We start from the raw sequence: 13,453 nt of genomic DNA on the forward strand, positions 1-13,453 counted from the left end.
TCCTGCACTGGACTCCTACCCAGTGCGGGACAAGGGGTGACATGTTCCCTTTGCTAAAGACACTCCCTACCTCTTGCTGCCCTGTGCCTTCTTGCTGGGACCCAGGTTGACCAGTCCTGGGTGAAACAGGTTTGCAGGGGTCATGGCAAGGAGGAATGGGGCAGCATGGGAGCTGGAGCCCAGTGCCCCATGCCTCCAGGTTGGGACCTGTGCTTCATGTGGAGGCATGGGTCAGTGTGGTGCAGAAGCTAGAGATTCCCCAGCATGGAGGTACAGGGTGCCAGAAGCTTCCCAGCTCCTGTGCCTCACTGCATATCATGAGGGTGCATCCCTTTAAAACAGGGAGAGTGTGGAGTTCCCCCCCTTATGAAGATGCACCCTTGGGATTTCCCAGGAGTGTCTCTCTAAGCAGAGAATCACAGGCTTTCCCTGATTATGAAAATCCTTGGGGTTTTGTCTCCGTAAGTGGAGAAACCCCAGCTTTCCCCACTTACTGAGACACATCCCAAGATTCCCTGGTCCATTTCTCTGTAAAAGGAGAAAGACAGGCAAGTGCTCCAGGTGCTCGTAGCATCCGATCCTGCCCAGGAAATCCCCAAGGTGTACAGGATCAAGCCCCTCAAGTCTCCAGAGTACCTGCCCAGGGCAGCTGGAAAGTGCTCTCCCTCCAGCAAGCAAACAAATGTCTGCCACAAAGCAGCACAATCTATTACCTCCTTTGTCATGGCCAAGAATTGTGGGCATTTGTGGCATGACAAGGGGTATATGACTGTCTGCTTATTTTGCCTTTGCACCACCATAAAAAAAAATTTTACAGCTGCACAAAGGAGAATAAAAGCAATGTCCGTTTCTACTCCCAGGGTTTTTAGAATTATCAAGTATACACTCCCAGTGTTTTTAGAATTATCAAGTATACAGGAGCCTCCCCGCCCCCAACAATCTTTGTCTTCCAATTTATAGTTTGACAAATGCTTAGAGATTCCTCTTTTTCAGAACAGAAAGGAGATACTAGATTATGTATCAACAAAAATACATGTCTGCTGTTAGGCAGCCGCATTTTGAAGCTGGAAAGAGTTGCTCATAGTTTGGTTGATGTTCACAAGTTCAAAGCCATAACTATTCACTTACAAAATCTTGCTGAATGTCAGTGAAATCTTTTCCATATTTTTCTAGTGCTTCCTCAAAGAGATTTGCCTCCGAAGCAGACCATTCCTCCATTTCATCCCTGCACAAGACTGGCCCACCTTGTGGTACAAGGGCAGAGATTGCCTTGGAAATGTCATAGACATTTTTGTGCAAAGTGTCCATAGCATGAAACTAAATAGCAGATTTAAAAAAAAAAAAAAAAAGAGACACTGTAAGTACAACCATAGAGAAAACAAACACTTAAAACTGAAGCAGCTATGACAGGAACCTGATGGTGATACATATCTTGTGCTGAATTCAGAGGAGAACACATACTTCCACTTAACAAAAACAGAGAGAAGTAGTTAACCATGTTAGTCTGAAGTCCTGCCTTCTGCCTAAAGAGAATAAATATTTCTCCAACCCCAGAATGAACATTTTAAGACAAGAAATGGATAATATTCACTAATAATGGTATTTTTTGGGAAAAGGTGATCCCATACAGCCATAATTTCCACAACAGAACAAGCTCAGAGGACAAGACATGCAAACTTAAACTTGTTGTACGTTTTATTTATCTAATCATCTATAGCAATTATAACTAGAAATCTAAGAGCATAAACACCCCTTCTGGGCAACCCAAAACACTTAAAAAGCAGTCAACATCCTAAAGGGAAAGCAGCACACATAAAAAACACACAGCTAGCAGGGAACCATCCCCAGGAGCATCATCCTTCCACAGAGAGCAGAGCTAAGGTTTACTGGAGTTGAAAACTGATGATTTTCTTTGGTAGGTCTGGCATATGTTTGTTTATGATGTCATAATATAAATAGTGTCATGGCTTGGCCTCATTTTCTGATTTTTGTAGTTGTGTCAGATGCTATATGTTGTTAATGAGTAAGGTTATTAATCATTTTTAAAGTTTTGTGCATATGAATTTATTCTACAGTGTTTTTTCCAGGTAAAGTTTTAATGGCTCCAACAATGGGACTTTCACTTCTCTCCAGAAACGCTCTAACAAAACAAATGCATCTCGTTGTCAGGAAGTTAACCCCCATACGCAACCTAAATTTTCCTATTCATCTCACTATTCAAATCCACAATCATTTATATTTAGAAAATGCTATAACTACTTCTGTTTTTAAATTACTTACAAATAAAAGTAATGAAAAAAACAGGCTGTCGTGAAAGTCAACATTTATTACTAGGGAAGAACAATCATATTATTAAAATTTCTATTCTGGTCTTCTTTGTCCAATATTGCCTAGAATAGCCCTGAATTTTTGGAATTGAACAGACACAGCATTCCAGATTTATCCCACCATACACAACAGCCAAATAGTCTTCGTGTTTTTCAACATAACTACTCAGTGCACGCAATCATGTATGCGACTAGAAAGAACTGAGCAGAAAACACTAACATTTCCGAAGTGGCTCCCTCTAATCTTGCTGCAAACTTATCCATGATTGCACACCTTTAACTTTAAAGACTTATTACAAAAGGAAAGAAAAAGATCCTTTGCAAAACAATAGCTGGATCCTAACAGAATACACAATTGCAATCCATCTACCCCCTCTCTTACCAATGTAGCTAAGGTACATATTTTGCATTTCTGTCAAAATCTTCCCCAAATCCTCTTAATATCTTACCAGTGTAATGTCCCTGGAGGCTGCTGCAGCACTCATGTGCAAACTTGGCTGTCTGACAGAACTACTGCAGTCTAGAGCTCGGGCAAACGTACCAACAGAGCTGAAAAGGATTAAACAGAACATTAACCTTGCATGAAAAGTGAATACAGTAAAAATGTCTAAACAGCACTTCTGAGGAGGCTAGCAGGCTTCATTATTTGGTATCAAAACTAAATATTTTGGCTCCACTTCTAAGACAGAGATCACTTTCTTCAGATGTATCTTGTTATGACAAATGCTTCATTTTGTTTAGCTCACATGACTGTTCAGTTATGCTTATGTAAAGAAGGAGATACAGTGAGGCACTCAGGAATGATAAAGATGCTCCTCTATCTTCTCACAGCAGCTCCTGGATCAGCGCTGCACTGGAAACTTGGTCTAAAAAAGTTTCAGGAACATCAAAATTCTTTTCACAATGATGAGAACAGATTTTAATTATCTGAAGGCACAATGGAGAAGAGACAGCTGCCAAGATAACAGGTGGAAGGAGGAGAAACAGCGATCCAAATCAAATTGCTCTAAACATTTCAGCCTATTCACAGTTAAACCATTTAATATTTTGTAACACAAGATACCATATTTACTCATATACAACACGCTCCCAAATAAAATACACACCTTGTTTTCAGAAGGAAGAATGTAGAAAAAAGATTTTTCCAGAGTCATGCCCAACTAAGTGACAGAATAAATCCTCCTGGAAACAGAGTGTCCAGGAAAAGTGGCATCTCTGTGGCAGACTACTTCCTGCGATGCCACACTTCTTCGACACTTTGTGCTCCCAGAAGGAATTACTCCATGTCCCACAAAGTTAGGCCCCAGATCCTTGCAAGGAGCAGTAAAAAGACTATTACTTCTTTACCGTAAGTAGTTTTTTTTTATATACAAGTTCCTGCAAATAAAGTGGTGTTTCCACATCATAAAGCCTCATCAATATCCTACCAGCAACTTACTTGCTACATCAGGCACAACAGTGATCAGGCACAACAGTGATCAGACAAAAACTCTGGCTGTGACAGGGTTAACACAATACCCCCTTAAAGTTTGCTGAACAGACACAAGCAGCAGCCATCTTGGAAGATGGACAGTTTCTCCAGGACTGCTCCTTTTCCAGCACAGAAAACAGTTTCCCTGCTAAAAAACATGTACCCCAATTTCAGGAGGCTGATTTGGCAGGGAAAAAAAGGTGTGTGTTGTATGTTAGAAAATATGGCAACTATGTTTACAGAAAGGCCTGTATTGTGGATAGTACTACTCAGGTTATTCTGGATACCAGCTTTTCCAGCTTATCTGATTACAGTCCCAGAACTCATGTCATCCCCATGCTCGTTCACCACATCCAATTCCAGTTTGTCATATCTTTCCAAGTTTCTCAAATATATCAGTGTGATCAAACTCCTACCAGAAGCAGAACTGATCAATGTTCTACTTCTGGTAATACATACATGGCTGATATGAAAGATAATTGGGGACAAAAAGAGGCACAGCTGCATTAGTGAAGCACTCTGCCTTGGCTGCTATGCTTTGTTTTTTAGCTAATTAACCAGGGACAAGTGCCATGCTAACACAGCTATTGACCCTGCTATACAAACTAGCTCTGCACAGCACTACATCGTGTCACACAGACATACCCTCTCTCCTCTACTTCCCCTTACCTTTTCATTATTATTTTCTCCTGTTCCAGAAGAAACCAGTGGTGTGTCAAAGCCAGTGGCCTAGACACAAACTTTTGCTTTATTGATTACACAAATCAAAGGGAACAGTAATATACTGTGTAATCAGCAACATGGAAAAGTTACTAGCATCAGTAAATTTCACTGTGACTCTCTCCTTTTGATGCAGCCACAACACAAATGACTCCAGGAGAACTAGGGAGTGTCTGCATTATTAGTTAAGCCTGAGCTAGCTATGATATTTTCCAACACAGAACAAGAATAACATTTTTGCCTCGGTTTAACCAAACATGTTTCACCCTCATCTCCCTCCTAGACAGCCTACACTAGGGCTGAGAGTCTTCAAAGAGCTTTCAGTTAGATGTTCAAACTGGAAATCCAAAATCAACTAGTTGTTTTTGAAAAGTTTGGCTGAAGTTTCCTTCAACGACCCATTTGATCTAAAAACAAAATCTGGGGGAAATAACATTTTCTGCTCTTTTTTTTAGTTGAATGTCAAAACTTTCCTCTTGCTTTTTAAAAATATTTGCAAGTACAGAAGAATTAACCCCTGATTCCTTCACTTTATTCATTCACTTGTTCCCTACAAGGTCCTACATTAGATCTCATTTCAGCATTCTGAATTTGTTCACTGATATTTGATAAATACTGAACATGCCTCTGTGGTACTGATCATCAGCTTTCATGTTTATACTACTTAGTGGCTCCAATTCAGAGCAGGTCTTCAGCTCATTTTTAAGTCCCCTCCTTTATTATGGATGCTTTCCTGACCTGGCTCCAAATGGATGCTATTCTCTAGGGATTTAAACACCATGAAGATTTAAGACTGCTAAATGAGAAAGAATCTTCTCACAGAACCATGGCTCCATTTCACCAGAGGGCATAGATAAGTACTTTAGATGTTTTCTTAAATGAGGGTGAACTAAAGGGGTTGTTGGTTGTAGCTGTGTTGGTCTAAAGACACAGGCAGACAAGAGTCTTTGGATAAATGTGATATCTTTATTAGACCAACAAAATAGTTGGAAAAAATTGTTCTTTAGAAGCTTTCGGGTACCCACAGCCTTCTTCAAAAATAACAAACTCTCCCTGTGCCTGAAGAAGGGTGTTTGTACCTGAAAACTTTCAAAGAACAACTTTCGCAACTATTTAGTTAGACTAATAAAATATATCACATCTACCCAAAGAACTTTGTCTGCCTAAAGTACTTAAGCATGTCACTCAACAGGGACATTTGCTGAATCAAGTTCCAGCCACTGCCATACCCAACACGCAGAAGTTTCTACATTCTAGAAAACCAATCTCTGCTAGCAGTTTGCTACTTCCTACACTCCTCTCCACTAACCACTGACACCTGCTTCCACTGATCAACTGCACCCCTCTCCCCAGATGCCAATGAATCCACCAATTTTCCATTGATTATAGGCTTTCAAAAAAAGTTCTATAAATTTCTCTAATAGAACATAAGAATTTCCATTCTCATTACTTCCATTTAACTATTTAATGTTTTTCATTCACAGACTGAAATTCAAGTCCAATACTTCTACTATAAGACACCTCAGTAATTACTATATTTGCATAAGCCTATAGGACAAAGAAATCCAAGGACATTTAAAAAAAAATAATGGAGTAAAATGGAAGAGGTATGAATATTTTTAGCATCCAGCAATCACACTGACTTTGGAGGTTTTGCCCAATGTTAAACTGCAACTAAACCATCATAATACTGTACCAGCCCTCCTGGAAATTACACAAGAAAACCTTTATCACACTCAAACTGAATGCTAAAACAGTAAACTACTGTGATTTATCAATATATAGAGAAATTAGGTATTGATACAGATCTGTAATTGATTTGCTTTTTCTGGTACTGTAGAGTATGAAACTATAAGACTTTCTTAAAACTCAAGTAAAATCACTCACTACAGCATGCAAGCCACATACTTTTTGGTTACTGATTTGTTTGATTCATTTAAAAGCTCATACCAGACAAGCACACAGAACATGAAGACTGGGACAGAGACAAGAGAAAGTTTAAAAAAAAGGGGGTAAATGTTTTTGAAAATAGATTCATATTTTCAGTTATTCCCGAGCAAAAGATCAAGTTTTCTTACCGTGCTACAACCAAGAACTGGTCTATCTGTTTGTCTACTAGTGGGTTAAATGCTTCCCAAACTTTTGTTTCAAGTTTTGATTGATCTCTTCCATCATCCTCACCTAGTTGAAATGCAAGTTAAAAACGTTTGGTATAGAAGCTTTCAAAAGAAGAAAAAGTATTTTACTTCTGGATTTTGTCTCTCACAAAACAATTATTTAACTCCCAAGACACTTAGTTTGTCAGAGGTACATTATCTGGCTGCGATTTGAAATTCCATTCAGTCATTTGTCTTTGGCAAACTCAGCCCTGCCTGGCAACTGGATGTACAGCTACCTGCTCTACCTGGCCCACAGTCAGATTCCCAAGCACTGGTTCTGCAAAATACATTCCAATTCCTACCACAGTGGTCTCTGGTCTACACTGGGGCCCATATCCCTTACTGTCATTTTAGGCTACTCCTCTTGATGCCTGGTACATTTTTCTAAACTTGTTCACATCCATCCTCTCTTAACACCGCTTAGTCACATTTTTCTACATCATCAGATGCAAACGACAGAGGTCAGTTATTGCCAACCAACCCTATTTTGGAGCAGTTGCTACTTTAATTTGTTTCAGTTCTTACTTCATAAAGCACTTCTTCAGTTACTTTCATATTGTGAAGGGTCCCTACAAGCTGGCCTAGGGAGTCTAGAAATGTTTCACTATAAAGAAGAAGCACATGATGCTTGGAGAGGTAGACTATTAACTGTCTCCAGCTGCCAGAAAACTATTTTCCAAGGCAATATGCTCATCTGATCAGCAGTGTGAAACATGCATAAAAATGCAGTGAAATTGCCAGTTTGTTCAACTTTTTCAGTGAAGCATACAGGAAAATGTTGACCGATATGCTTGGTGTATTAAGTATACAGAAAGCATTTGCATATTTGATATTAATATTGTGTGTGCGCATGTTTTCTTATGAAAAACAAAACCCATTTATGTTCTAATCTAAAAATTAACTAAGCAGCCTCTGGTAATACTGTGCACTGCAGCATAGAGCTGAAACATGTCATTGTTTATTATACACCAGATCCTGGCAACAGGAAGCTGGGAATTTGGGATCTTTTCACACAGCGCTGCTTATTATACTCAGCAAGCCACAAAACAGATTTTTAAATACATGCCTTCATTGTCATTCTTCTTTCATTTCCCTTTTACTTTCACCTTTGCCACATCTTACTGTTTTTATTTTACTTTTTTTAAGCAATCCTTTATGCCCAATTTTCATGTCACTTGTTTAACTAGCTCCCTCCATATTGCTTGATCTGTTTCTTCTTTCTCCCTTCTTCCTCTCATTGCAAGTTCTCTTCAGCCCTCCAGATTCAACTTTCTCATTCCCCACACAAGCAGCAGCACCAAACTGATAAGAAGGTACACTCTGCTGAAGGCATTATAGCACAATCTTTCACAGCTATCAGACACTTCTGCCTCTGGCTTCCTTCTCTTCCCAATCCAGAGAACATAAGAGAAGTCAGGAAGCAATAAGGAAATCTGGGAATGTGTTGCTCTCTTCAAAAGCTTTGAGGATTCTTTTTTGCCCTCACTTCTGACTTCCCAGGGGCAAAGAGGAAGCTCCTATAAGGTTAGCTGTTTTTCTTCCTCTTGACAAGTTAGCTAAGCTGCCGCTAAAATAATATTAAGTTTCAAATGCAGAGCAAAAAGGAGTTGAAATCTGTCTGTTCTACCAGTGACTGAAGTATCAGTGTTATTTCACACCTGTGGCCTGTATAGAAGAAAGGGGTTGGTGAAGTCCCTTGCACTGTGATTCAGAGCTGCTCCTCTTCTGGAGAAAGGAAAAGATGATCCCCACGTTGCTTTCACTGGCTGTCTCCCTGTTCTGGGGCCAAGCTATAAGAAAATGAAGCTCTCCATAGCACCAGCTACTGCCCAGCTTCCCTTTACTTACAGCTGTGGGGAAAAGAATAACCATTCCTATGGCACCTCTGTCCCTTCTTAGATCAGGGTTAGGCAAAATGCAGCCCAGGGGCCGGATGTGGCCTGCCAGGCCATTCTATCCAGCCCACAGGGCCCCTAAAAAATGTAGAAAATTAATACTAATCTGCCCTAGGCAGTCTGTCATGCAGGCCTCAATGGCTTGCTGAAACTCAGTAAGTGGCCTTCTGCCCAAAATCATTGCCCGCCCCTGCTTCAGACACACCACTGGATGACCAGCGATCCATCCCTCCTACTCCACAGGTCAAGGTTCTGAAAGAGCAGCCAAAAGTGATGGGTGACGAAGTAACTACAGTGAGAGGGTATCTAATAAGTTATGGGCAGCTTCATGAGAGACATTAAATGGGAGACAGGTTTTTAGTGGATTTTGGCAGAAAGAGAAGCTTGCCTCAAAACACAGAAGGTTCTACACGCGGCCAGGGGGGAAAGAAGAGAAGGAGAGTAGGATCTGTCCTCCTGGCAATTCACAAGTGTCTTTTATAAAAGAGTAGGCTCTAAGAGAGTCAATTAATTCATTTTTTCATAAGAGTTTATGATCTGGACAACTGCCCACTTAAGATTGGACTAAAATCCCACTAATTGCCTCCAGCTGGCAATAACTTTAGTCATTAACCAACCCAGCCATAGTTCCCCACATGATCCAGAAGTGAAACATTCCTTTTCCCATGAGACATACAACCTATATAACATGCAAAAAAGACCATTTTCAATAAAGTAATTCTAAAGAAACAGTGAAAATTACCCTCTTTTAATAAGTCCGTTATATCTGCCTGATATCTGTTTCCAACTCGAATTTCTCCTTTATCAGCCAAGAGAGTCTTTTGTTGTGGATCATACACTAATGAATAAAAGAAGAAATCCTAAAAATAAAACAGAAGCAAAAAACAAACAGCATTATTAATATCCTTGGTACGTAATCGCCAGTTTTTACCTATAGGTTTTGTTTTGCTACCTATATATTTTTAAGTCAGGTGGATGCACTATGAACCAAACACCAGTTTTAGAAACCAAAATGAAAATGTTACAACTTTCTTCTGTCTGGAATGTAAAACAGTCCTTCAACAGAGCTTTCAGCTAAAGTAAGCTATTTCCTCTAAATGAGGCTCTAGTACTACAAGGAGCAACATCCCAGGATGAAGATATCCAACCAGTAGAACAATCAAATAAGTAAGGCAAATTTAACCTCCTGCAAACTGGAGAGATCTTTCTTCCCTAGGAGATCACATTATATGCAGTGCTGAACCAAATAAAAATAAAAACACACTGGATGGTGATGAAAAAGCATTTTGGCAGCCACGTCCACTAGTACCTACCCACATTCTCACGGCTTGTCCTACTCCCTTAACGGCTGCTCCACAATTTGCCTAGATTTATCAGGGGCTGGGGGGAGGGTGGAGAAGGGGACTTGTTAATGCTATTCTATGGTAGCTCTATGACTTGTCTACATGGGACTATTTTGCTGCATTAACACAGGTGTGAATTTAAATTAATGGAGTTATAGACAAGATAATTCTCCACAGACATACTGTACCTCTTGTCCTCCCCCCTTCCCCAGTTAAGCTTGTATCACTTTGAAGGGTGCTTCAAACAAGTGACAAAAAAGTCACTCTTATATTGGAATAAGTGCATCACCCCAGAAGAGTGCAGGATTACACCAGTTATAATTATATCTGTTTAACACTGCTAATATAACTGGTTAAACTTTTCTGTGTAGATCAGCCCTTAGTTATACTAAGACAGGGTGGGCAAAATATGGCCCGCAGGATGCATCTGACCCACGGGCACCCAATCAATGAATTGTACCCTACCCAGCCTTTCCACCCACAAGGGTAAGAGTGAGGTGCCAACATATACACACACACACACCCCACAACATACCCTATTGTGCCTTGCTCCCACCCTAGTGGGTAGAAGGGCCTAGCCCAGCCAGAAGCAGCTTCTGGGCAGGGCTGCTACTGCTGCAGCCGCTGGGGGACCTGCTCATCTTCCCCAACGTCCCGCTTGCTCTGGGCAGCAGGCAGGGAAGTGGTGGGGGCAGGGATAGGGTGGAGCTGCGGCTGGGCAGGGGCAGAGAGCATGGGTCTGGGGCTGGAGGCAGCCCCGGGTGTGGTGGAAGCATGGAGCTCAGTTGGGCAGAGTGTGGGTGTGAGGGAGGGTAGGGGAGTGTGGGGATCCCCCCCCACCACCACTCCCCCATATGGCGTGCAGCCCCTGCTGCTGGCAGCAGCAGCAGGTGGGGGTACTTGGGGCACTTGTGCCCCGTGTGGGTACTACTGCCCAGCCGCACGCAATGACAGACAGCGCTGCGCGTGGGGGCAAAGAGCGCAGCTGGCTGGCCTGCCTCTATTCCTGCACTGGAGTCAGTTGCCCTTCTCCTGCCCCCTGGCCACACAGGTCCTGGGACTCTGCTGGAAGTGAAGGGGAGCCCCAGACCCTGCTTCCCCATGGAGTCCTGGAACCTGTGCAGCCGGAGGCAGGGAAGGCAGTCAACTCCAACTTGGGTTTCCCTTAGTGCTGTTCCCTGAGTGCGGGAGCTGCACGCACATTGTACAGAGCCCCCACAATAGAGGTGGGCTGGGCAGGCTGTGCTCCTTGTCCCCATGTGCAGAGCTGGCCAAAGCTGCACACCATGGGGCCCCAGTGCAGAGCACGAGCACCCCCACCTGCTGCTGCTGGCAGCAGGGGCTGCACGCAATATGGCAACAAGGGGTGGAGCAACTGTCAAGAGACAGAGCTACCCATGCAGTTTGACAGGTCACCAAAACTTGTTCAGCAGTCCTCCAGCAAAAATAAATTGTCAGCCCCTGGACTAAGACAACAATGCCATGTGTACTCAGCAAAAGCAAGCTGGGATAACTGGGACAGATGCCTGGCTATTGAGTGTTCACTACCTTCTCCAGTTTTGAGAAGAAAAAGTGCCAGACACAGACCTTAAAGAAGCTGTTTTCCACCACCTCTCCCACCAACACCACCCCTCAGAAGCAAGTCAAGCAATGAGCAAATAATGAATTGGTTCTAAATAGAAGCAGAGGATTGCTAGTTTTTCCCACCACATGCTGCCCCATTCTGTATCAACTTAATTTCAGGCTCGGTATCAACCTCATTCAGGCCCTTCCTTACATATGCTTAACTTGCTTTCTCCTCCCTTCTGTTGCTTTGTATCATGTGCAGACTGCAGAAAAGAGTAAATGATAGTCCCCATCTCCATGATTCAAGCTTGAAGTAGAAGGTAGTGCCACTGAATGGTGGCACAGACCATTGAACTCAACTGAGAGGATAAACTGTACAAGCAGAAGGAATGGAGAAAGCCACTGTTAGTTTGCAACACAGATTGAAGCTTCATGGTAAAAGTATCGCAGCCTAAACACTTAACTCTACATGTTGCTTCTGCTTCCCCAACTCTACTTGTTGCATGCACTTATCCAAGGCTGACAAGAAAATTCACATTACGTTTCATCCCTTCTCTCTATTTTTATTACAATGGTATACAAAATTCCAAAACATTAAGTCACAAGAGTCTTGATGCACTATATTTTTCCTCCATTGTCAAAGTGCCTTTTTTAGATTAAAAAAAAAACAAAAACACAACACTGGTGAAATGGAGAGAGCTTGCTAGTCAGAATGCCTCATGCAAACAGATCTATCTTGCACCTAAAGACAAGGATTCAATCCCAAACTCCTACTGCCAAGGAAGCAGCCTATTTCCACTTTTAAAATCCCCAAGGCAGGTGCAGTCTTTCTTTTGCATCTTGCACAACACAACACACTGCTGTTGCTGAACAAGGGCCTGCATCCAACACTGATTCACAACCAACGGAGCCTTCATATCGACTTGAATGGGCACTGGATCAGGCCCAGAAAGAATGACATCTCTATGAGAATTCTGGGTTTCATTTCTGTTAACATGAAGGTCTCTTTACATGGCTCTGTCAGTATAAAGGAGACTCAAAATGGGTGTAATAGTAATTTATGCAAGAGCAGCATAAAGAAGCTTTAGTGTCCATGGGAAATAGGCTAACCATTTCTTCAGTTATAAAATGCTACATTTAAGACTATGTGTTCTCACATAAATAAAAAAGGAGGTTCTCCTTTGCACATTAGTGTTACAAATGCAGAGAGTGTTTTATTTGTGTTACATGGCCATAGTACCCATCTCTAGTATGACAGTATACCCAGTGCAACAGTAATTATTTTCCAGGCAAACTGTCCAGCAAAACTACAAGTACTGTAGTACATTATAATACATGGCAGACTTGGAAGGGGCCCATATTTACAAATTCATTACTTAGAGCAGCCAGAGATGGCAAGATGGCAAGTACAGAACAATGCCAGTGCAACTCTTAGCTGGCAGAGCCAATTCTGCTGACATTTTGCCAGCCAATCCCTTCCCCTGGCATAAATGGAATGAGGTGGGCATGTCACCAGTGGGCATAAGCAGGGCACATGTCCAGCATTGCTGTCACAATTGTAACAGACACCAATTATGGATTTGTAAAAGTTCTTTGGTCGAGACTTCCAAAAATGGAAGCCTAAACCTTGGCTTTGAATCTTACATTCTAAGCCCCAAGCCTGTTTCATGTATTTTCTACATTTCTTTCCTTCCGCCAATAAATTAGTTGTTCTACACTTATAGGCTAGAGAATTTAGATACCCATTTGTAAAATAAGCAATCAATTTTTATTTACAATAAAACATTACATTTCTCTCCCCAGAATTGTAGCCTGCACAACTCATTCACTATGGAACAGACGGTCCTTGGGTCTGAACTCACATATGGGCACTACATGCAGAGGCCCAATCCCAGATATCCAGTACTGTTTTTCCTCTTTCATGGGAGCCACTATTTAAAGAGTAGAGAAAAAGAAAAGAATAAGAAAGAAG

General features: G+C 41.8%; 1 protein-coding gene across 4 annotated transcripts in view; it reads right to left on the bottom strand.

Annotated features, from left to right (window-relative positions):
- The window catches only part of MTA1 (metastasis associated 1), a 127,813-nt gene that overhangs the window by 61,663 nt on the left and 52,697 nt on the right, over positions 1-13,453 (bottom strand). For all 4 annotated transcript variants that reach the window (XM_014605207.3, XM_006259952.4, XM_059728259.1 and 1 more), the window contains exons 6-9: positions 9,315-9,432; positions 6,597-6,699; positions 2,777-2,876; positions 1,129-1,317 (exon numbers count right to left, since the gene is read on the bottom strand). In XM_014605207.3, coding sequence (XP_014460693.1) covers positions 1,129-1,317; positions 2,777-2,876; positions 6,597-6,699; positions 9,315-9,432 — 510 coding nt within the window. The remainder of the gene's footprint in view (positions 1-1,128; positions 1,318-2,776; positions 2,877-6,596; positions 6,700-9,314; positions 9,433-13,453) is intronic.

The sequence above is a fragment of the Alligator mississippiensis genome, chromosome 5 (assembly GCF_030867095.1).
Source record: "Alligator mississippiensis isolate rAllMis1 chromosome 5, rAllMis1, whole genome shotgun sequence".
In the NCBI taxonomy this organism is placed as follows: Eukaryota; Metazoa; Chordata; order Crocodylia; family Alligatoridae; genus Alligator; species Alligator mississippiensis.